Source organism: Mobula hypostoma, chromosome 4 (genome assembly GCF_963921235.1).
Source record: "Mobula hypostoma chromosome 4, sMobHyp1.1, whole genome shotgun sequence".
Lineage (NCBI taxonomy): Eukaryota > Metazoa > Chordata > Chondrichthyes > Myliobatiformes > Myliobatidae > Mobula > Mobula hypostoma.
The window spans coordinates 40739951-40763422 of NC_086100.1; the positions used below are offsets into that span (position 1 = coordinate 40739951).

Consider the following 23472-nt stretch of genomic DNA (forward strand, 5'->3'; position numbering starts at 1 on the left):
TCACAGGATACCTATCTGTCCCCACAGACACCTCTTTCGTCATCTGTGGAAGAGTTTTGTGGTTTCTAGATTGGCCTCAGCAGCCACCTCAAAACCCACAAAATTGAAGTGGAAGCAAGTTACGCTAGATCCCAAGAAGAAAAATAGATTTGTGGTATCAGTGAAACAAAAGTGAAGCAAAGTAGAACTTGGTGATGGTTGGTGAGGAAGTTAAGATAATGAGACTCAGGTGAGCTGCTTTATAGGAGGTGAAAGATGGGAGATCATGGGATTACATTCAACTCTTTACATAAGAATATTGGCATGGGTTTGAGCAGTCAGCAGGCTAAGCCGAGATGAGCCTAGGTGATTTTATGATAATAGATTTACTGGCTTGGAAGCTCTGCACAATGTGAAATTAGTCATTAGTTCTTCCAGTAAGTAGCCAGATGCCATATAGGCAAAGACCGAGAAGTGAGAGGGTTGGTGACACCATGTCTTGAGGTGGACTTGTGAGGTAATAGTACTTGCATAACGAAGAAGGTGAGACAAAGCATCAGCCAGTGAGAGAATTCCACAGTGTTGTAAAGATGGGAGAGAAAAAGTGTTTTATTGATATGCTGTACTTGAATTAAATAAGGGGGTGGGGGTGGTACTACCCCAAACAATGGCAGAAGGTTAATGGACCATGGAATGGAAAAAGTATTATATTGACTGCAGAGCAACAAAGGACACTGAGAAAAAAAGTAGTCCATTTCAGAGCCCTATGGAGTGGGCTCAGCCAAGCACAGTCAGTGCTGGCTAATGCTTACTTGTAGACATTCAATGGACTTCACACTGGAATTAAATGTGATTTAAAAAAAAATAACTTTCAGCCCAGCTTCCTTTCTAGAAGATCTTGGACCTGTGTGAAAAAATTGCATCTCCCTAACCAAATCCGATTCTAAAAACGAGTGAAGCATGTAGAGTCTAAACCACAGAATACTGGCCTTGGAAATTACCAGTTTTATTAGGGTCACTAAATGACTGAGTTTGTGAGGGTATTGCAGAAAAGTTGGGCACAGATTAGAGATTGCTGAAGACTAGATGGAATGGCATTTTAAAATTAAAAAAGGGGGTCAGGGAATGGGCAATAATATCTGAAGAGGGAGAATCTGTTATATTTCTTCTTTAAAAAGGACACAGTGCGTGCTTAAAAACTCTAGAATATTTTTATTTACAGATTAACTGAATGGCTTTAGCTCGACCACATTTTAGTCAAGACCTTCAGCCCGCCAAAAGTGAGTGTGAGTGTGTGTGTGAGTGTGTGTGTGTGTGTGTGTGTGTGTGTGTGTGTGTGTGTGTGTATCCCGTTCACCATCGTTACTTCCAGTTCCGTCTGAGTCACCAGCATTGCACACTGGGAGCTGAATTTCTTTATTGTGTACACATAAAATAACATACCTTCCTCCTTTGAAGAAAAACAAACACAATACTGTGTCTCCATAAACCTGCAAGAAGCAATAATGCTTCCCAGCAAAAATATTTACATTAATGTCAATTATAATGAGCATTCCAACACAGATATTTACATTAACTTCAATTGTAATGAACAAATACAGTCCCTTATTCACTCACCAACTCTCAATTAGTCTCCGAGGTGGTTTAGTGGTCCTTTTTGGTCTGCTGTTTCTCTCCACAGATGTATTGCTTTCACTTGCTGTGTTAATGTTAGTGTCTTTTTGAGTACTCTGAACAACAAGTTTATTTTTCTCATCTGCTGGACCCTTTGGTGTACTGACAGGTGATGTGTCACAGCTAAGGGTTGGAGCTTGTGGTCGTAGAGCCGCATGGTTCTTTCTCAGAGGTGTTCCTCGCTCTGTCTGGATCTGGTAGGAGTATGGAGCAACTTCCGCTTGCACATGTATACTTGCATGGACCGTGCACCGGTATCGTGATCTCGGATTCGTATTTGATCTCCAGGTTTCAGGACTGGTAGGCTTTTCACAGTCTTGTTGTTATACTGTTTCTGTTTTTCTTTCCCTGTCATTTTAGTTAATTTGACCTTGTGTGCTTCTTCAGGTGTCAACAGGTTTTCATGTATGTGTCGACCCATCAGCATTTGGGCTGGTGAAAGGCCATTCTGCAGTGGCGCACTTCTGTAAATCATCAGAAATCTGTGAGAGTCCTCTCATCCATCTTGCGCTTTCTTCATGAGACCCTTCACTATCTTGACCAAAGTCTCTGCTAGGCCATTAAATTTTGGGTGATGTGGGCTTGAAGTCATATGTCACAACCCCCAATCATTAGCAAAGGACTCAAATTCACAGCTCAAGGATTGTGAGCCATCTTCTGATACCACTTCCCATGGAACTCCATGCCTCGCAAACTCAGCTTTCAGGAAAGTGATGACCGCTTTTCTGGATGTTGATTGCAGTGTTGCAACCTCTGGGTAATTGGAAAAGTAGTCTGTTACAACAATACGACTCTTCCAATTACAACCAATCAAATCCACTCCAACTTTGAAGTACGGCCTGTCTGGTACAGGGTGTGGTGTAAGCGGTTCTGCTTTCCGCTTTGGCCTGTAGGTAAGACCTATCTCACGTGAAGCAGTGGTGTGGCTGATGTCTTGATTCATTCATGGCCAATACATCACTTCACAAACTGTTCGTTTACATTTCTCTTCACTAAGATGCCCTTTATGTATCTTCTGAAGCATTTCCTTGCGTAGCAATACTGGCATCATAAACTTGTTCCCTTTGAAGACAATATCTTCCACTACTGACAGTTCAGCTCTGCGTACGCAGTAACACTGAATACACATTGGACAGCTATTCTTAGTTGCTGGCCATCCTTTCCGTATAGTCTCTTTGTTTTATCTGTCCCTGCTCCTGTCCTAATCTTCTCTGTTCTATCGGGAGATATTGGAACTGAGCTAACAATCATGAGGTTAATCAGCGTTAATCTGTATATCAGTGAGACAATACATCAGCAGCAAACATATATTTTCCCGATATATAAATATTTCTGCAATCTTAACAACATGCGCTGTGTCCTCATTGGACAGTCATTCAGTGGGTTGGACATAATTGAGACCAGTGGTTTATGGTTTGTCTCTACTTCAAAAGCTTTTCCATAGATGTACTGATGGAATCTTTCACATGCATATGTGCTGGCAGGAAGCTCTTTCCCTATCTTTGCATAGTTCCTTCTGCACTTGTTAAAGCCCTTGATGCACAGGCCACAGGTTGCCATGTGTCATCGTGCTGCTGCAGTAGTACTGCTCCAAGGCCGTACAGGGAAACTTCAGCCGAGATCCTCGTACACCTCTCCGGATCATAAAATTTCAGAATGGACTCTTCAGTTAAGATTCTCTTCCGTCTCTGGAAACACACTTCTTGCTTCTAAGACGAAATCCACTCATTTCGCTCCTCAAGGAGTAACCTAAATAGGGCTGACATGTAGACAGTCAAGGGATGAACTTAGCCAGGTAAGTCAACATCCCCAGGAAACGTCTCACCTCCTTGTTGTTTCAGGGCCTCTCCAGGTTCTCGATGGCTGACATCTTTCTTGGGTCAGGCTTTACTCCCTCTTCCAATATGACATCTCTTATGAAAGTCAGTGCCTTAACACCAAACTCATCTTTCTCTTTATTTAATTTCAAATTGTCATGACTAGTACCTGTCTCAGTTGTGCATCGTGTTCTTCCTTGGTGGACTCAGCACCAGGCACGCCCTTAAGGATCGTGTGGATGGTTTTATGGTGCAGACAGGATCCAATAAGATAACCAAAGAAAGTGATATCCATCCTCTGGTGTGTTAAAAGTACACTGTCTTGGACTTTCCGCATCAAGCTTCATCTGCCAAAACCCAGACAATGCATCGAGTTTGATAAACCACTTGGCACATGTAAACCGGGACATGATCTCCCCCCATGTTTGCAATTTAAAATGCTCCCTTTGGATGGCTTTATTGAGATCTCTTGGTCTAGACATATCCACAATGCTCCATTTTCTTTTTACACAATGACAATAAGCTCACCCAATCCGTTGGTTCTTCAGTTTTCTGTATAACATTTATCCGTTCCATGTGAGCTTGTTCTTGATTAAGTTTGTATGTAAGTAAAAACAGAACTTTCCAGCATGCATGGACAACAGGAGCTACTGTCTCATCTGCATGAATTTTGTGTACACGAGGTAAGCCCCTCTAAGACAACTGCACACTCTTCCATGAGTGAAGTGTGGACATCTACGGTCTGTGAAGCCACTATGAAAACCCTTTCACCCGGTCGAGGCTTTTAACATGCACGCATACCTAATATTGGCTGTACTCACTTTTCTGCAACCAGTAGCTGTGCCTTTAGGTGTGGCTCCTTCCGCTTGATGGTCACCATACAGCCCCCCCTTTACTGGAATGTTCTCCCCAATATAGTCTGTCACTTTTAACTTCTCTGGGTACTTGTTCTTTACTTTGACAGTCTTGTAATCATCTATTGATAACTGATTCACCTTAGCTCCAGTGTCAAGCTTGAATGGAATTACTGTCTCATTCACATTCACTGGAACAATGCATTCTGTTTTACCAGCACCAGCAGTCTAGAGAATCTACAAAGATTTCCTCCATTTCCTCATCAACCGTATGCACCTTTTTCATGGTAGCCCCAGCTTTCCAGCACTTTGCAAAATCATTCTTCTTCCCACAATTATTACAGGATTTTCCATAAGCAGGACACTTCTTTGGAATGTGCTTACCTCCACATTTGCTGTTGGAGCCTATCTCTTTGCTATACTGTTGCTTTGGGAAACACCTTGGGCTCTTCCCCTTGGTTTTCACAGCATGCATTGTTGTTTCTGCTCTGTGCAGCTCCTTAGCTTGTGCTCGTGTGGTCTCCACTGTCCTACACATATTCCAGTCTTTACTAGTGTTAATTCTTTTTCACAGAGCAGGCTTTCTCTAAATCCATTATCTGAGTTTCAGCAGACTATTCTGTCTCTAACTAGTGCGTCTGTCAAATCTGCAAACTCACAGCACTTACTCAGTGTGTGAAGTTCAGCTAAATATTTGTCAAGGCTAACACCCTGTTTCTATTCACAGGCAAGGAATTTGTATCTTTCAAATGTGATGATTTTACTTAGGACAAAATACTCCTCAAATCTTATCACCAGAGTGTCCAATGTCAAGGCCATCTCATCAATTTGAAAGCTGTTATAGTTGTTCAAAACATCTTTGCCAATTATGTGTAGAAAGATAGACACATTCAATTTTTCATCTGTGCCTTTGGCTCTACTCACTGTTAAATAAGACCATAAGATATAGAAGCAGAATCAGGCCATTTGGCGCATCGAGTCTGCTCCAATATTTCATCATGGCGGATACAATTTTCCTTCTAGCCCAAATCTCCTGCCTTCTCCCCGTATCCCTACCAGCCCTGACCAATCAGGAATCTATCAACCTCTGCCTTAAATATACATAAAAACTAGGCCTCCACAGCTGGCTATGGCAAAGAATTCCTCATATTCACCACTCTGGCTAAAGAAATTCCTCCTCAGCTCTATTCTGAGACTGTATCCTCTGGTCTTAAACTCTCCCACCATAGGAAACATCCTCTCCACATCCACTCCATCAAGGCCTTTTACTATTCAATAGGTTTCAATGAGGTCACCTCTCATTCTTCTGAATTCTAGTGGGTACAGGCCCAAAACCATCAAATGCTCTTCATATGACAAGCCATTCAATCCTGGAATCGTTTTAGTGAACCTCCTTTGAATCCTCTTCTGTTTCAGCACATCCTTTCTAAGTTAAGGGGCTCAAACCTGCTCACAATTCTCCAAGTGAGGCCTCACTGGTGCTTTATAGTTTCAACGTTACATCCTTGCTTTTATATTCTAGTCCTCTTGAAATGAATGCTAATATCACATTTGCCTTCCTCACCACAGACTCAACCTGCAAATTAATCTTTAGGGAATCCTGCACAAAGGCTCCCAAATCTCTTTCCACCCCAGTTTTTTGTACTTTCTCTCTATTTATTTAGAAAATAGTCAACCCTTTCATTTCTTCTACCAAACTGCATGACCATACACCTCCCAGCACTGTATTCCACCTGCCATTTCTTCTCCCGTTCTCTGAATCTGTCTAAGTCCTTTTGTAGCCTCTCTACTTCATCAACTCTTCACTTGTCTTCATATCGTCTGCAAACTTCGCAACAAAGCCATCAATTCCATCATCCAAATCATTGACATATAACGTAAAAAGCATTGGTCCCAATACAGTCCCCTGTGGAACACCACTAGTCACCGGCACCCAGCCAGAAAAGACTCCCTTTATTTCCACTCTTTGCCTCCTGCCAGTTAGCCATTGCTTTATCCATGCTATAATCTCTCCTGTAATACCATGGGCTTGTAGCTTGTTAAGCAACCTTAAGTGCGACACCTTGTCAAAGGCTTGCTGAAAATCCCAAGTTCACAACATCAGCTGATTCTTCTTTGTCTATCCTATTTGTTACTTGTTTCAAAGAATTCCAACGGATTTGTCAAGCAAGATTTTCCCCTGAGGAAACCATGCTGACTATGGTCTATTTTATTATGTGTCTCCTAGAACCCTGAGACATCATCCTTAATAATCGACTCCACCATCTTCCCGACCGCTGAGGTCAGACTAAGTTTCTTTCTTGCTTTAGTTGCCTCTGTCCCTTCTTGAAGAGTGGAGTGACATTTGCAATTTTCCAGACTTCCAGAACCATTCCAAAATCTACTGATTCTTGAAAGATCATTAATAATGCCTCCACAATCTTTTCAGCCATCCCTTTCAGAACTCTGGGGCATACACCATCTGGTCCAGATGACTTACTTACCTTCAGACCTTTCAGTTTCCCAAGAGGTTTCTCTTTAGTTAGGGTAACTTCACACACTTCACACACCTAGAACTTCCAGCATACTGGTAGTGTCTTCCACAGTGAAGGCTAATGCAAAATATTTATTCAGTTCGTCTGCAATTTCATTGCCCCTAATTACTACCTCTCCAGCATCATTTTCCAGCAGTTCGATATCCACTCTCGCCTCTCTTTTACACTTCATGTATCTGAATAAACTTTTCGTATCCTCTTGAATATTACTGATTATCTTAATTTTATATTCCATTTTTACTTTCTTAATGAATTTTTTGGTTGGTATTTGAAAGCTTCCAAATCCCACTTCCCACTAAGTTTTGCTTTATTATATGCCTTCTCTTTGACTTTTATGTTGGCCATGACATCTCTTGTTAGCCACGGTTGTGTCATCTTTGCTTTAGAATACTTCTTCTTCTTTGGGATTTATATATCCTTTGCCTTCTGAATTGCTTCCAGAAATTCCAGTGCTTTTTTCCAATCAATTCTGACCAACCCTCCTCTCATGCCTTTGTTATTTCTTGTACTCTACTGTAAAACTGGTACATCTAACTCTAGTTTCTCCTTCTCAAATTTCCTGGTGAATTTGATCATATTGTGGTCACTTGCCCCTAAAGTTCTTTTACCTGAAGCTCTCTAATCAATTCTGGTTCATTGCACAGTACCTAATCTGGAACAGCCGATCCTGTAGTGGGCTCAATCATGAGTTGCTTTAAAAAACCATTTCGTAGGCACTCTAGAAATACCCCGTACCATCCAGAACCAACCTGATTTTCCCAATCTACCTGCATATTGAAGTACCCCATGACTATTACAACATTGCCATTTTGGCATGTATTTTCTATCTCCCATTGTAATTTGTAGGCCACACCATTACTGCTGTTTGGGGGGTTTGTATACAACTTCAGTCAGGGTCTCTTTACCTTTGCAGTTCCTTAGCTCTATCCACAATGATTCAACACTTTCTGACCCTATCTCACCTCTTTCTAATGATTTGATTTCATTTTTTACCAACAGAGCAACACTGCCCCCTCTGCCTTCCTACCCATCCTTTTGATACAATGTGTATCCTTGGACATTAAGGTCCTAGCTATAATCTTCTTTCGGCCATGGTTCAGTGATGCCCACAACATCATACCTACCAATCTGCAGCTGTGCTTCAAGTTCATCTACCTTATTCCATATTCTCAGTGCCTTCAAATACAACACTTACAGTCCTGTGTTCACCCTTTTCGATTTTGTCCACCTTGTACATTGCAACTCATCCTGTTGCCTACAATTTTGACCAACCAACAGCCTCTCCTCACTACACATTGCCTCTGTTTGTAAATCAGCTACCTCATCTTCAGCACTATTATCTGCTCTTCCTATGATATTGCTTGCATTTAAATATACACACCCCAGAACACTAGTCACACCATGCTTAACCTTTTGATTCGTAACTTTGTCTGAGGTCTTACCAATATCTGCCTCCACAACCTCTCCACTAACTGTTCTGGCACTCTGGTTCTCTAGTTTAAACTCCACTGTGCAGCATTAACAAACCTTCCTGCTAGGATATTAGATGCCTCCAGTTCAGGTGCAAACCATCCCTTCTGTACAGGTCCAAACTTCCCTGGAAGACAGTCCAATGATCCAAATATCTAATGCCCTCCCTACACCTACTCCTTAGCCACGTATTAAACTGTATAATCTTCCAAGTTGTGGCCTTCCAAGTTCATCTAGTTCCAGCTCCTGCTCCTTAACACGGATTGTTAGAAGCTGCAGCTAGATGTGCTTCTCGCAGTTGTAGTCATCAGAAACACTACAGGTCTCCCTGCCTTCCCACGTCCCACAAGAGGAGCATTTCACTATCCTGCCTGGCATCCTTACTGTCCCTAGCTGGGCAGATATAAAGTGAACAAAAAAACTTCAAACTTTTCTTTCCTTTGCTTTCTCTGACTGAAGCCTCTCTTCGATGAAGCTTCTCTTCGATGAAGCTGCGAAGAACTGAAGCCTCAAGATCACCACTCTGACTCTGCCCACTCAGATGATGGATGCTGCAACAATGACCACTCTGCTTGCCCTGCCTTCCTTTCATTTGCTGTCACTAATCAATCCCAAACCCAGCCGAATGGCCGTTGATCAAAGCTCTATTACGCTTTGAATATATATTGAATTGATGTTTGAAGCATTTCCAGATCACCAGCTAGATTGCTGGTAAACTGCATAGCTTCGGGAAGACTTGGGTTATCCATTACAGAATTTTTTGGGCTTCTCTCACCTGGTATTCTCTTGGTGAATCCGGTAAACTTCAGCAGCTTCAAGACACAATGTGCTCTCTGGGTAGCGGCTTCACTAGAAACATAGAAAACCTACAGCACAATACAGGCCCTTCGGCCCACAATGCTGTGCCGAACATGTACCTACTTTAGAAATTATCTAGGGTTACCTGTAGCTCTCTATTTTTCTAAGCTCCATGTACCTATCCAGGAGTTTCTTAAAAGACTCTTTCTCAGTTGCTCACAATATTCAGTTCGCTTTGTATATAGACTTCATGCTGACTTCTGTCACCATGTTATATTCATTCTTTTACAAGACAAACTTGCACGGGTAAAACAGCTAGAACTATTTTATTTACAGATTTACAGAATGGCTTCAGTTTGGCCACATTTTACTCGTGACCTTCAGCTCGCCGAGAGAGAGAGAGTGTGTGTGTGTGTGTGTGTGTGTGTGTGTGTGTGTGTGTGTATGTGTGTGTGTGTGTCCCTTTCACCAATGTCACTGCCCGCATTGCACACTGGGAACTGAATTTCTTTATTGCTTATACCATGTACACACATAACAACACAACATCTTGCAGAGGTCGCAGCAAAAGTTTAGTAGAAACATGGTCATATTAGAGGGAGGTGGATCTCGTATACAATATAAGCTGGGGAGAGCGGGTGGGTAGAGAGGAGAGCAGCTGGAGACAACAGACTCAAGAACTGTGAGCCTACTGGGGGCGGTTTAGTGGCAAATGACGGGTGGATCAAACACAAGAGCCTGTTGAGAGGATGGCCTTGATCATCAGATAAAGGAAGTTCATGACTTCTTTAGCTTGCCGGCGGGTGGACTATGAGGAGCAGAGGAGACTAGGAACATGGTAATGAAGATGTCAGGCAATATCTTAGTTCTCCTGGATAAACCATGAGTAATGTCTGGCTTTGTACTAAGAGATTGAGGTCCACTATTTTTTGATGTGGCCTCATCAGTTCTTGTGGTGGAATGTTCAACCAATTATGTATTCTTCAGAGGTAAGGGAGGAAGGTCCTATAGGGAATGACATGCGGTGGGGGAGCAGTGTAAGGGTATTAGTGGGCACAAAAGCAACAGTTTAGTAGGCAAGAGTGAAGCATGCTTGGTTTCCACTTGGCTCTTTTTGCTTTTGTTGAAACTGTCTCAGTTATCTTAGACTTTCCTCCTTCAGTATTGAACTGGAATAGTTTTTCATTACGTCTAAAATTTAAATCTGAAAATCAGTATCTGCATTCTATATTAACATTGTGCAATAATTCTGAGCTTTGGTGCTTTACATATTGAGGATCGAAAGCAGAGATTATAAATGTCACTTATTGTGGCCTTTAAACAGTGACAGATGAGTGATACTATCGAAGTGTTGCTTTGATACTTTACACCTAAGTATCAAACTTCTGAACATGAATCAGATAAGTGCAGACAACACTCAGACAAGTGAATAAAATAAAATCTTAGACATGGAATTCTCAGATGGAAGTTTAAGTTATAAACTAAAGTTTAATCTAGAAATTCTGTCATGTATGAAAGTATTTGTGTACCTTTTTTTGGAAAAACAATTTACATGAAAACTTCTCAGAAAAGATAACATACTCTGTCAACTGGGTAATTGTCCTTGTCTACTTTCTGTCTCCACCAATCATTCCCCTCACAGCACTCTCCTACGGAATCACAGGAGGTGCCATGTTCTTCTGTCTCATCATCCATCGACCTAAGCAGTCCTTCAAAGTGATGCAGCAATTCATTTGCTCTTCTTGCAAACATACTGCACTTGTTGTTCACAATGTGTTCGCTAAATTTGTAAATTCAAATGCAGAGTGGATAATCGCTTTGGAGACCACCTGAGTTCATCCACAGACACTCAAGCTCTCTTTTGTTTGCAATTTCAATTTTCAATCCCATTTCTTTTCTGATCTATCTCCATGGTTCATTGCACGATAATAGGAAGGCTACAGATAGGATGGGGGCATGAAGAGCTAGACCAGTGATTCTCAACAGGGATGGTACTGCCCCCCCAGGGGGCATTTAGACATCCTAAGTGTGTGTCAGGGGGCATTTAAGATTCTTGGGGGGATGGTAAGTGGCACTGTAACTTGAGGCACGAGACCTGACTGACCGTTAGTAGAGCAGGCACTTCCAAAAAAAAGGATGAGGCGCTGGAACACTGGAAGAATCACGGCTCTGCAGGCAGTGAGCGCTCATCGTCATAACGTCTGAAACTAGGCAGTCTCATTCAGCCTTACCAACCAGACATTATTGGGAATGCATATATTAGCAACCAGGGTGCCCAACAGTTCCCCTTGATTTGCAGCACAGAATGAGTTCATGCAATTTAACAATTGGTAAGTCAAGTACACCCTCTCAACTTTCTCTACAGATCTACAGAAAACAGGTCACCCAATGATACAGCGCTGGCCAAAACCAAATGATGATAACAAAGTGTGGAAAATCTCATACAGTTGGTGAAAGGTCAATAATGCCTACTGTATCACAAGTGCTCACCACTGTTCTCAAAATGGATACCAGTATTTTAAAATCATTTCCTTTGCAGCTAGTCGTATTGATGAAATGAGTGAAGACATTGAGTATCAAATATGCAGAGAGCTACAAAAAGCAGAATTTGGGATACAATTTGATGTGTCAACTGTGTGAGACAACGAGGCTTTGCTAATGGTATATGTACAGTTTTTCAAAAATGGAAACATTTAAGAAGAGATTCTCTTCTGTAGAAAGTTAAAGAACAACTATCAATGGAGAATCAACCTACAGCAAACTTGAAATGTATATTGAGGATACAAGTATTCCGATTAAGAACATGATTTCTTGTGCAACAAGATGGAGCACTATATATGACAGGTTGCCATGCTGGTTTAATGGCATTTATGAACAAAGAAAAACCAAGACTGTTTTCAATCCAGCAGGTCGGGCAGTATCCGTGGAAAAGATTGGTTGACGTTTCGGGCCGGAATTCCAGGGATGCTGCTCGACCTGCTGAGTTCCTCCAGCGTGTTATGAGTGTTGCTTTGACCCCAGCATCTGCAGATTATTTTGTGTTTACTGTTTTCAATCCATTATGTAATTCATCATCAACATCTCGCAGCCAAAAATCTCAGCCAGTGACTTTTTTCAAGCAAGACTCATGTAATGTTTGTTATCAACAAAATTAAAGCTCATCCATTAATTAGCAGCATATTTCACCAGTTATGCCAAGATAATGATGAAGAGTTTGAACATTTGCTTCTTCATACTGAAATGCTTTGGCTGTCAAAAGGCTGTTGCTTAAAGTGTTTCTTTGATCTTTTTGACACTGTGGTTGAAATTTTGTTCAAAGTCGACAAGAGCTTGGGAAACAAGATTGAACTTCTAAGTGGAGATGTGGCACACCTAGCCAATCTGTATGAAAAACTGAACATTCTAAATATGAAACTGCAGGGTGACAATATCAATTTAATCCAGGCAAAAAGTGCAGTGTCCACTTTCATTGGAAATTTGGAAATATATAAGCAAAACACTGGGAGAAGAATGATCTCACAATTTCCCTGCATGGAAAGTATTGCACTCTCTTTCACAGATGGTGATTTACAAGAGTACTGCTTATGCCTGCAGTCACTAAAGAAGGATTTTCAGAAGCAATTCAAGGATTTGAATGATCTGGAAATTCTGGATTGGGTAATTAACCCATTTCTCTGCAAGGTGGAAGAACAGAAAGAGAGATTGCAAGAAGAAATTATCAAAATTCAGAATGATGAAGAAGCAAAAACGCTTTGCAAAAATGTTGGCTTTTGTGATACGTGGCTACACTGTCATATGAAGTTTCTGGTCTTTGGGGAAGAGCCAGACTGCTCTTCTTTGCATTTCCATCCTCCTACCTTGTTGAAATGAGGCTTCAGTGCAGTGAACCACATACTCACAATAAACAGAAACCGCATGGACATTGTTACACTGGGGACTTAAGGCTTTTGTTGTCACAACTTGAACCAGATTTTTCAACTCTTGCTAAAAACCATCAAGCTCAAGGATCATATTGATATTGAAGCTGCTGTCCAGTGCACAGGTACTGTGTAAGCTAGGTCTAAAGACAAACAAAAAATTTAAAGCAGAATAATTTTTCCCATGTTAGCATATGGTAGACATATTTTTACACTATGGGGGCGCCACAAAGTATGAAAGTATATTGTTCCTAAGAAAGGCATTGGCAAGTTTGAAGGTGCTTTAGGGGGACATTAGCAAGTATGAAAGAGCTCAGAAAGGTTGGGAAATACTGAACTATACCAAGTTGGCTGCAACTTTGAATTTTACACTGAGTTAATTCTCCTTTTCTACCTGTGTCAAAACTGGCTATTTCCACTGCATTTCATCAATTTATGATATTGGCTCAGTTTTGCTCTCTCCATTAACACAGCCTGACCCACTGTACCCTACTGCACTTCATCAACCAGGAGCTACAGGGAGGTAGTCATCCCTAGGCTACAGGGGTCAGAAAACTGGGTGACTGTCAGGAGAGGGAAGGAAAATGCCCAGATAGTGGAGAGCACCCCTGTGGCTGCCCCCCTCAGCACAAGTATCTTGTTCTGGATGCTGTTGAGGGGGTTGACCTGACAGGGGACGCCCACGGTGACTGGGTCTCTGTCACTGAGCCTGGCGCTGTTGTGTGGGACGGAAGGAGGGAGAAGAGGAATGCGTTAGTCACAGGGGATTCCATAGGGGAACAGGCAGGAGATTCTGTGAGCCTGATAGAGATACCCGCATGGCGTATTACCTCCCAGGTGCCAGGGTACGGGATGTCTCGGATCGGGTCCAGAATATTCTGAAGGGAGAGGGCGACCAGCCAGTTGTCTTGGTACATGTTGGTACCAGTGACATAGACAGGAGAAGGGAGGAGGTCCTGAAGAGAGATTTCCAGGTGTTAGGAAGGAAGCTGAGAAGCAGGACCTCCAGAATAGTAATCTCGGGATTGCTACCTGTGCCACGTGCTAGCGAGGGCAAGAATAGTAGGATCAGGCAGATGAATGCGTGGCTGAGAGACTGGTGCAGGGGGCAGAGCTTCAGATTCTCGGGTCATTGGGATCTCTTCTGGGGGAAGTATGACCTGTTCAAAATGGACGGGTTACACCTGAACCCGAAGGGGACCAATATCCTGGCGGGAAGGTTTAATAGAGCTATTAGGGAGGGTTTAAACTAATTTGGCAGGGGGATGGGAACCGGAATGATAGAGCAAGGAAGGAGAAAACAGAAATAAATCTAAGATAGTGAGCAGTAAAGATGTCAGGAAAGACAGGCAGGTGATGGGGCAAATTTGCAGCCACTGGGATGAGTTGCAGTGCAATCAAAGCAAAAAGTACTAAATACTGGTCTTAAGGTGATATACTTAAATGCACGCAGCATAAGAAATGAAGTGGATGATCTTGTTGTACAGCGACAGATTGGCAGGTATGATATTGTGGCCATCACTGAGACCTGGCTAAAGGATGCATGTCTCTGGGAGCTGAACATCCAAGGATACACGGTGTATCGGAAGGATAGGAAGGTAGGCAGAGGGGGAGGCGTGGCTTTATTGGTAAGAAATGATATTAAATCATTAGAAAGAGGTGACATATGATCGCAGGGGTAAAAGGACCTTGATGGCAGTTATATACAGGCCTCCAAACGGCTGCAGTGATGTGGACTACAAGTTACAACAGGAAATAGAAAAGGCTTGTCAGAAGGGCAGTGTTATGATAATTGTGGGAGATTTTAATATGCGAGTGGATTGGGAAAATCAGGTCCACACTGGATCTCAAGAGAGAGAATTTGTAGAATGTCTGCGAGCTGGCTTTTTAGAACAGCTTGTTGTTGAGCCCACTAGGGGATCGGCTGTACTGGATTGGGTATTGTGTAATGAACCGGAGGTGATTAGAGAGACTGAGGTGAAGGAACCCTTAGGAGGCAGTGATCATAACGTGATTGAGTTCACTGTGAATTTGAAAAAGAGAAGCTGAAATCTGATGTGTTGGTATTTCAGTGCAGTAAAGGAAATTACAGTGGCATGAGAGAGGAACTGGTTGACTGGAAGGGGACACTGGTGGGAAGGACGGCAGAGCAGCAGTGGCTGGAGTTTATGCGAGAAGTGAGGAAAGTGCAAGACAGATATATTCCAAAAAAGAAGAAATTTTCGAATGGAAAAAGGATGCAACAGTGGCTGACAGGAGAGGTCAAAGCCAAAGTTAAAGTAAAGGAGAGGGCATACAAGGAAGCAAAAATTAGTGGGAAGACAGAGGATTGGGAAGTTTTTAAAAGCTTACAAAAGGAAATTAAGAAGGTCATTAAGAGGGAAAAGATGAACTATGAAAGGAAGCTAGCAAATAATATCAAAGAGGATACTAAAGGCTTTTTCAAGTATATAAAGAGTAACAGACAGGTGAGAGCAGATATACGACCGATAGAAAATGATGCTGGAGAAATTGTAATGGGAGATATGGAGATGGCAGAGGAACTGAACGAGTATTTTGCGTCAGTCTTCACTGAGGAAGACATCAGCAGTATACCAGACACTCAAAGGTGGCAGGGAAGAGAAGTGTGCGCAGTCACAATTACGACAGAGAAAGTACTCAGGAAGCTGAATAGTCTAAAGGTAGATAAATCTCCCGGACCAGATGGAATGCACCCTCGCGTTCTGAAGGAAGTAGCTGTGGAGATTGTGGAGGCATTAGCAACGATCTTTCAAAAGTCGATAGATGGTTCTGGAAGACTGGAAGATTGCAAATGTCACCCCGCTATTTAATAAGGGGGCAAGGAAGCAAAAAGGAAATTATAGACCTGTTAGCTTGACATTGGTGGTTGGGAAGTTGTTGATGAGGTCAAGGATGAGGTTACGGAGTACCTGGAGGCATATGACAAATTAGGCAGAACTCAGCATGGTTTCCTTAAAGGAAAATCCTGCCTGACAAACCTATTACAATTTTTTGTGGAAATTACAAGTAGGCTAGACAAGGGAGATGCAGTGGATGTTGTATATTTGGATTTTCAAAAGGCCTTTTACAAGGTGCCACACATGAGGCTACTTAACAAGATAAGAGGCCATGGAATTATAGGGAAGTTACATACGTGGATAGGGTGTTGGCTGATTGGCAGTAAACAGAGAGTGGGAATAAAGGGATCCTATTCTGGTTGGCTGCCGGTTACCAGTGGTGTTCCACAGGGGTCCGTGTTGGGGCTACTTCTTTTTACATTGTACATCAACGATTTGGATTATGGAATAGATGGCTTTGTGGCTAAGTTTGCTGACGATACGAAGATAGGTGGAGGGGCCGGTAGTGCTGAGGAAACAGAGAGTCTGCAGGGAGACTTGGATAGATTGGAAGAATGGGCAAAGAAGTGGCAAATGAAATACAATGTTGGAAAGTGTATGTTTTTGCACTTTGGCAGAAGAAATAAACGGGCAGACTATTATTTAAATGGGGAGAGAATTCAAAGTCCTGAGATGCAACAGGACTTGGGAGTCCTCGTGCAGGATACCCTTAAGGTTAACTTCTAGGTTGAGTCGGTGGTGAAGAAGGCGAGTGCAATGTTGGCATTCATTTCTAGAGGAATAGAGTATAGGAGCAGGGATGTGATGTTGAGGCTCTATAAGGCGCTGGTAAGACCTCACTTGGAGTACTTTGGGCAGTTTTGGGCTCCTTATTTAAGAAAGGATGTGCTGACGTTGGAGAGGATACAGAGAAGATTCACTAGAATGATTCCGGGAATGAGAGGGTTAAGATATGAGGAACGTTTGTCCGCTCTTGGACTGTATTCCTTGGAGTTTAGAAGAATGAGGGGGGACCTCATAGAAACATTTCAAATGTTGAAAGGTATGGACAGAGTGGATGTGGCAAAGTTGTTTCCCATGATGGGGGAGTCTAGTACGAGAGGGCATGACTAAGGATTGAAGGGCGCCCATTCAGAACAGAGATGCGAAGAAATTTTTTTAGTCAGAGGGTGGTGAATCTATGGAATTTGTTGCCACGGGTGGCAGTGGAGGCCAAGTCATTGGGTGTACTTAAGGCAGAGATTGATAGGTATCTGAGTAGCCAGGGCATCAAAGGTTATGGTGAGAAGGTGGGGGAGTAGGACTAAATGGGAGAATGGATCAGGTTATGATAAAATGCCAGAGCAGACTCAATAGGCCGAATGGCCGACTTCTGCTCCTTTGTCTTATGGGTTTATGGTCATATGGACCTCTGACTTCACATTCTCTGTAACTTAAAATTAACTTGTATTGTCTTTCCCAAATTTGTTGAAGCGTCTTTAGCCTGAAACACTGTGTTCCTCTCCACAGATGCTGTTTAACCCACTGGTTCCAGCATTTTACAATTTTATTCTTTGTAAATGCAAATTGTTGTTGCTCTTCTCCCACTGAGGAATGAGTTGCAGTTCAGAGAGTAATTGTAATGCATCTTCTTCCAGACTGTTGAAACTTTTGACTGGGTAACTTTTTTTTTGGTTTTGTTTCACTAATCTGTTTACACAGTAGTTTTACATGATATTAGTTGTATTTCAGGTGTGGCGGAACAGTTTGAAATTGCAGAGGCTAAACTGAAAGCATGGTCATCTGTCGATGGTGATGAGTCGAATGATGATTCGTATGATGAAGATTTTGTACCAACTACTGACAGCACACAACCAGCTGGTAATGGTGACCTTTACAAGCATTTCTGTGGTATTTATAATTAGTCTGCAACTATAGAATCACTGCAGGAGTGTTGCTATAGAAATTATTATTTATAAGCTATCCTGTTTTTTCTGTTAATGGTCCTTGTGCATATTTCCTTTAGCTCACTCCAGTGTAAAAATGGTAAAAAGAATGAAAAAATAGTGTTATTATAAGATGTCAAAAGTTTATAAGTAACAATAACAATAAACTCAAGAGATTCTTCAGATACTGAAAATCCAGAATAAAATGCTGGAGGAACACAGCAGGTCAGGCAGCATCTATGGAGAGGAATAAACAGTTGATATTTTGTGATCCTTCATCAGTGTTATAAGTAATAATGTTACTTAAGACTTGAATTTTGTCTTCCTTCTTTCTCTCTTTCCCACTAGATTTTTTTTAGTTCTGAAATTCCAAAAGGAACGTTACTAGTCATTGCAAATTTGCTAACCTCACACCACATCATCACTTTTTAAATATTTTAGCATTAATTTACTTTTTAGCCTCCTTCTGATGTTTTCTCTCTGGGCCATGATCTCTTGGCTGGTTATCACTCCATTATTCATGTGTGATCCTTGCCTGTGGCTGTTATGCAGTCTTAAATTGGCAGAGTTCATAACCAGAGCCATTCTTACACTTGTCTGATCTCCACTTATAGGCATCTCTTATATGGGGGGCAGTTTCCAATATAAGGAGTGGACACTGCCCAGCTTTTTCATCTTTAGATCTTGGAATCCGAGATCAGTTGTACAGTGAAAGAGCAATGATATTGTGGGATGAGCATCTGATTGCTCTGTTCCTGCCATCAGAAGCACTCAGGGACTCGTATGGAAATCACTGCCATGGCAATGCAGGTTGCCAGAATCTAACAGATGTCCCTGACATATGGTGTTGTTATGGACAATTCAAATGCATTTGAAAATTTAAATGCCAACAGTAATACTTCTGGAAGTACTTTCTTTGGTTTATCACTATCAGGTGCTTCCACATGATGTACTTTTGAAGCTACTTGATGGTTGCATTGAATACAATTTAGTGGCTAATCTTTAAGCAGAAAGACTTCAAGCTATTGAAAAGCAAAACCTGAAGATGCTTGAGATCTGAAATAATCACAGGAAATGCTGGGAAAGCTCAAACAGTGAGGCAGATTTCTATCTTTCATGTCGAAGACTCTTCATTAACACATTGAAGGTGATTTTGTTTTGCTAGTCCTGTTAACTTGACTTCCTTGGAATTTCATGTACCTTCACCTCTAGGATGAGCAAAATATTTGCAGCTTCAATGTTTCTACCTCTTATTATTGAGAAAAGGTTTTCGGGAGCTAGTGGATCATCAGAAGAACATCCCCATGGGTAATATGTTTCCAGAAAAGAAACACATCAAGGCTCCTTCTTGGGAATTCACACCAACATTTTGAACAGCTGGTGTCTTCCAAGAAAATGACTATGCTTCAACTCCTCGAACTTGAGAAGATGGCTGCTGCTACAACAACCACACAAGAACCAGAAACATTGCAGGTAGATTGGAAAAATCTGGTTGGTGCTGGATTCCAAGAGGGAGAAATTTCTGGGATTAGCTGATGGGTGTTGTGCAATTAACCAGAATTGATTAGAGCACTTAATCCTAACAGTACTGTGGGTGTACCTACACCTCAGAGACTGTAGCAGTTCAAGAAGGCAGCTCATCATTACCTTCTCAAGGGCAACTAGGGGTGGGCAATAAATGCCGGCTTAGCTGGCGACACCCACATCCTATAAATGAATTAAAAAATGTAAAAGAGCCCTTAGGGGCAAGTGATCATAATATGATCGAATTCACCCAGAAATTTCAGAAGGAAAAACTAAAGCCTGATGTATCAGTTTTACAGTGAAGAAAAGGGAATTGCAGAGGCATGAGAGAGGAGTTGGCCGCAATTAATTGGAAAAGAACACTGGCAGGGATGATGGCAGAGCAACAATGGCTAGAATTACTGGAAGCAATTTGAAAGACACAGGGTGTATACATCCCAACGAAGAACAAGTATTCTAAAGGCAAGATGACACAACCATGGCTAACAAGAGAAGTCAAAGCCAAAATAAAAGCCAAAGAGAGGGCATAGAGCAAAAATTAGTAGGAAGTTAGAGGATTGGGAGGCTTTCAAAAACCAACAGAAGGCAACTAAAAAAGTCATTAAGAAGGTAAAGATGGAATACGGAAGTAAAATAGCCAATAATGTTAAAGAGGATACCGAAAGTTTCTCCAGATACATAAAGTGTAAAAGAGAGATGAGAGTGGATATCAGACCACTGGAAAATGATGCATGAGGGGTAGTAATGGGACAATGAAATGGTGGGTGTACTGAATAAGTATTTTGCACCAGTCTTCATGGTGGAAGACACTAGCACTATGGTGGAAGTTCCAGGTGTCAGGGGTCATGAAGTGTGTGAAGTTACCATAACTAGAGAGAAGGCTCTTGGGAAAATGAAAGGTCTGAAGGTAGATAAGTCACCTGGATTAGATGGGTACACCCCAGGGTTCTGAAAGAGATGGCTGAAGAAATTGTGGAGGCATTAGTAATGATCTTTCAAGAATCACTAGATTCTGGAATGATTCTGGAAGACTGGAAAATTGCAAATGCCACTCTACTCTTCAAGAACGGAGAGAAGCAGAAGAAAGAAAACTGTAAGCCGGTTAGTTTGACCTCAGTGGTTGCGAAATTGTTGTAGTTGATTATTAAGATTGTGGTCTCAGGGTACTTGGAGGCACAAGCCAAAATAGACCATAGTCATCATGGTTTCCTCAGCTTGCCTGACAAATCTGTTGGAATTCTTTGAATGTCTGCGAGATGGCTTTTTAGAACAGCTTGCTGTTGAGCCCACTAGGGGATCGGCTGTACTGGATTGGGTATTGTGTAATGAACCGGAGGTGATTAGAGAGATTGAGGTGAAAGAACCCTTAGGAGGCAGTGATCATAACATGATTGAGTTCACTGTGAAATTTGAAAAGAGAAGCTGAAATCTGATGTGTCGGTAATTCAGTGGAGTAAAGGAAACTACAGTGGCATGAGAGAGGAACTGGCCAAAGAGACTCTGGCGGGAAAGACAGCAGAGCAGCAGTGGCTGGAGTTTATGCGAGAAATGAGGAATGTGCAAGACAGGTATATTCCAAAAAAGAAGAAATTTTCGGGTGGAAAAAGGATGCAACCGTGGTTGACAAGAGAAGTCAAAGCCAAAGTTAAAGCTAAGGAGAGGGCATACAAGGAAGCAAAAATTAGTGGGAAGACAGAGGATTGGGAAGTGTTTAAAACCTTACAAAAGGAAACCAAGAAGGTCATTAAGAGAGAAAAGATTAACTATGAAAGGAAACTAGCAAATAATATCAAAGAGGATACTAAAAGCTTTTTCAAGTATATAAAGAGTAAAAGACAGGTGAGAGTAGGTATAGGACCGATAAAAAAATGATACTGGAGAAATTGTAATGGGAGATGAGGAGATGGCAGAGGAACTGAACAAGTATTTTGCATCAGTCTTCACTGAGGAAGACAGCAGGATACCGGACATTCAAGAGTGGCAGGGAAGAGAAGTGTGTGCAGTCACAATTACGACAGAGAAAGTATTCAGGAAGCTGAATAGGCTAAAGGTCGATAAATCTCCTGGACCAGATGGAATGCACCCTCATGTTCTGAAGGAAGTAGCTGTGGAGATTGTGGAGGCATTAGCGATGATCTTTCAAAAGTCGATAGATTCTGGCATGGTTCCGGAGGACTGGAAGATTGCAAATGTCACTCCGCTATTTAATAAGGGGGCAAGGAAGCAAAAAGGAAATTATAGACCTGTTAGCTTGACGTCGGTGGTTGGGAAGTTGTTGGAGTCGATTGTCAAGGATGAGGTTACAGAGTACCTGGAGGCATATGACAAGATAGGCAGAACTCAGCATGGATTCCTTAAAGGAAAATCCTGCCTGACAAACCTATTACAATTTTTTGAGGAAATTACCAGTAGGCTAGACAAGGGAGATGCAGTGGATGTTGTATATTTGGATTTTCAGAAGGCCTTTGACAAGGTGCCACACATGAGGCTGCTTAACAAGATAAGAGCCCATGGAATTACAGGAAAGTTACATATGTGGATAGAGCGTTGGCTAATTGGCAGGAAACAGAGAGTGGGAATAAAGGGATCCTATTCTGGTTGGCTGCCGGTTACCAGTGGTGTTCCACAGGGATCAGTGTTGGGGCCGCTTCTTTTTACATTGTACATCAACTATTTGGATTATGGAATAGATGGCTTTGTGGCTAAGTTTGCTGACGATACGAAGATAGGTGGAGGGGCCGGTAGTGCTGAGGAAACAGAGAGTCTGCAGGGAGACTTGGATAGATTGGAAGAATGGGCAGAGAAGTGGCAAATGAAGTACAATGCTGGAAAGTGTATGGTTATGCACTTTGGCAGAAAAAATAAACGGGCAGACTATTATTTATATGGGGAAAGAATTCAAAGTTCTGAGATGCAACGGGACTTGGGAGTCCTCGTACAGGATTCCCTTAAAGTTAACCTCCAGGTTGAGTCGGTAGTGAAGAAGGCGAATGCAATGTTGGCATTCATTTCTAGAGGAATAGAGTATAGGAGCAGGGATGTGATGTTGAGGCTCTATAAGGCGCTGGTGAGACCTCACTTGGAGTACTGTGGGCAGTTTTGGTCTCCTTATTTAAGAAAGGATGTGCTGACGTTGGAGAGGGTACAGAGAAGATTCACTAGAATGATTCCGAGAATGAGAGGTTTGACATATAAGGAACGTTTGTCTGCTCTTGGACTGTATTCCTTGGAGTTTAGAAGAATGAGGGGAGACCTCATAGAAACATTTCGAATGTTAAAAGGCATGGACAGAGTGGATGTGGCAAAGTTGTTTCCCATGATGGGGGAGTCTAGTACGAGAGGGCATGACTTCAGGATTGAAGGGCGCCCTTTCAGAACAGAAATGCGAAAAAATTTTTTTAGTCAGAGGGTGGTGAATCTATGGAATTTGTTGCCACGGGCAGCAGTGGAGGCCAAGTCATTGGGTGTATTTAAGGCAGAGATTGATAGGTATCTGAGTAGCCAGGGCGTCAAAGGTTATGGTGAGAAGGTGGGGCAGTGGGACTAAATAGGATAAAATGGATCAGCTCATGATAAAATGGCGGAGCAGACTCGATGGGCCGATTGGCCTACTTCTGCTCCTTTGTCTTATGGTCTTATAACAAGCAAGATAGACAAAGGAGAATTGGTTGATGTTGTGTATTTGGATTTTCAGAAGGCCTTTGACAAGGTGCCACACATGAGGCTGCTTAACAAGCTATGACCATGGTATTACAGGAAAGATTCTAACATGGATAAAGCAGTGGCTGATTGGCAGGAGGCAAAGAGTGGGAATAAAGGGAGCCTTATCTGGTTGGCTGCTGGTGACTAGTGGTGTCCCACAGTGGTCTGTGTTGGGACCAATGCTTTTTACATTATATGTCAATGATTTGGATGATGGGATGAATGGCTTTCTTGCAGAGTTTGCAAATGATATGAAGGTTGATGGAGGGGCAGATAATTTTGATGAAGTAGACAGGCTACAGAATGACTTAGATTAGGAGAATGGGCAAAGAAAATGCAGATTGAATACTTTGGCGGTGTATCGTCATGCACTTTGGTAGAAGAAGTGAAGACGTTGACTTTTTTTAAGTGGAGAGAAAA

General features: G+C 42.1%; 1 protein-coding gene across 4 annotated transcripts in view; it reads left to right on the forward strand.

Annotated features, from left to right (window-relative positions):
- Window positions 1-23472, forward strand: part of fam131ab (family with sequence similarity 131 member Ab) — an 84042-nt gene that overhangs the window by 55681 nt on the left and 4889 nt on the right. For all 4 annotated transcript variants that reach the window (XM_063045693.1, XM_063045690.1, XM_063045692.1 and 1 more), the window contains exon 5: window positions 17633-17761. In XM_063045693.1, coding sequence (XP_062901763.1) covers window positions 17633-17761 — 129 coding nt within the window. The remainder of the gene's footprint in view (window positions 1-17632; window positions 17762-23472) is intronic.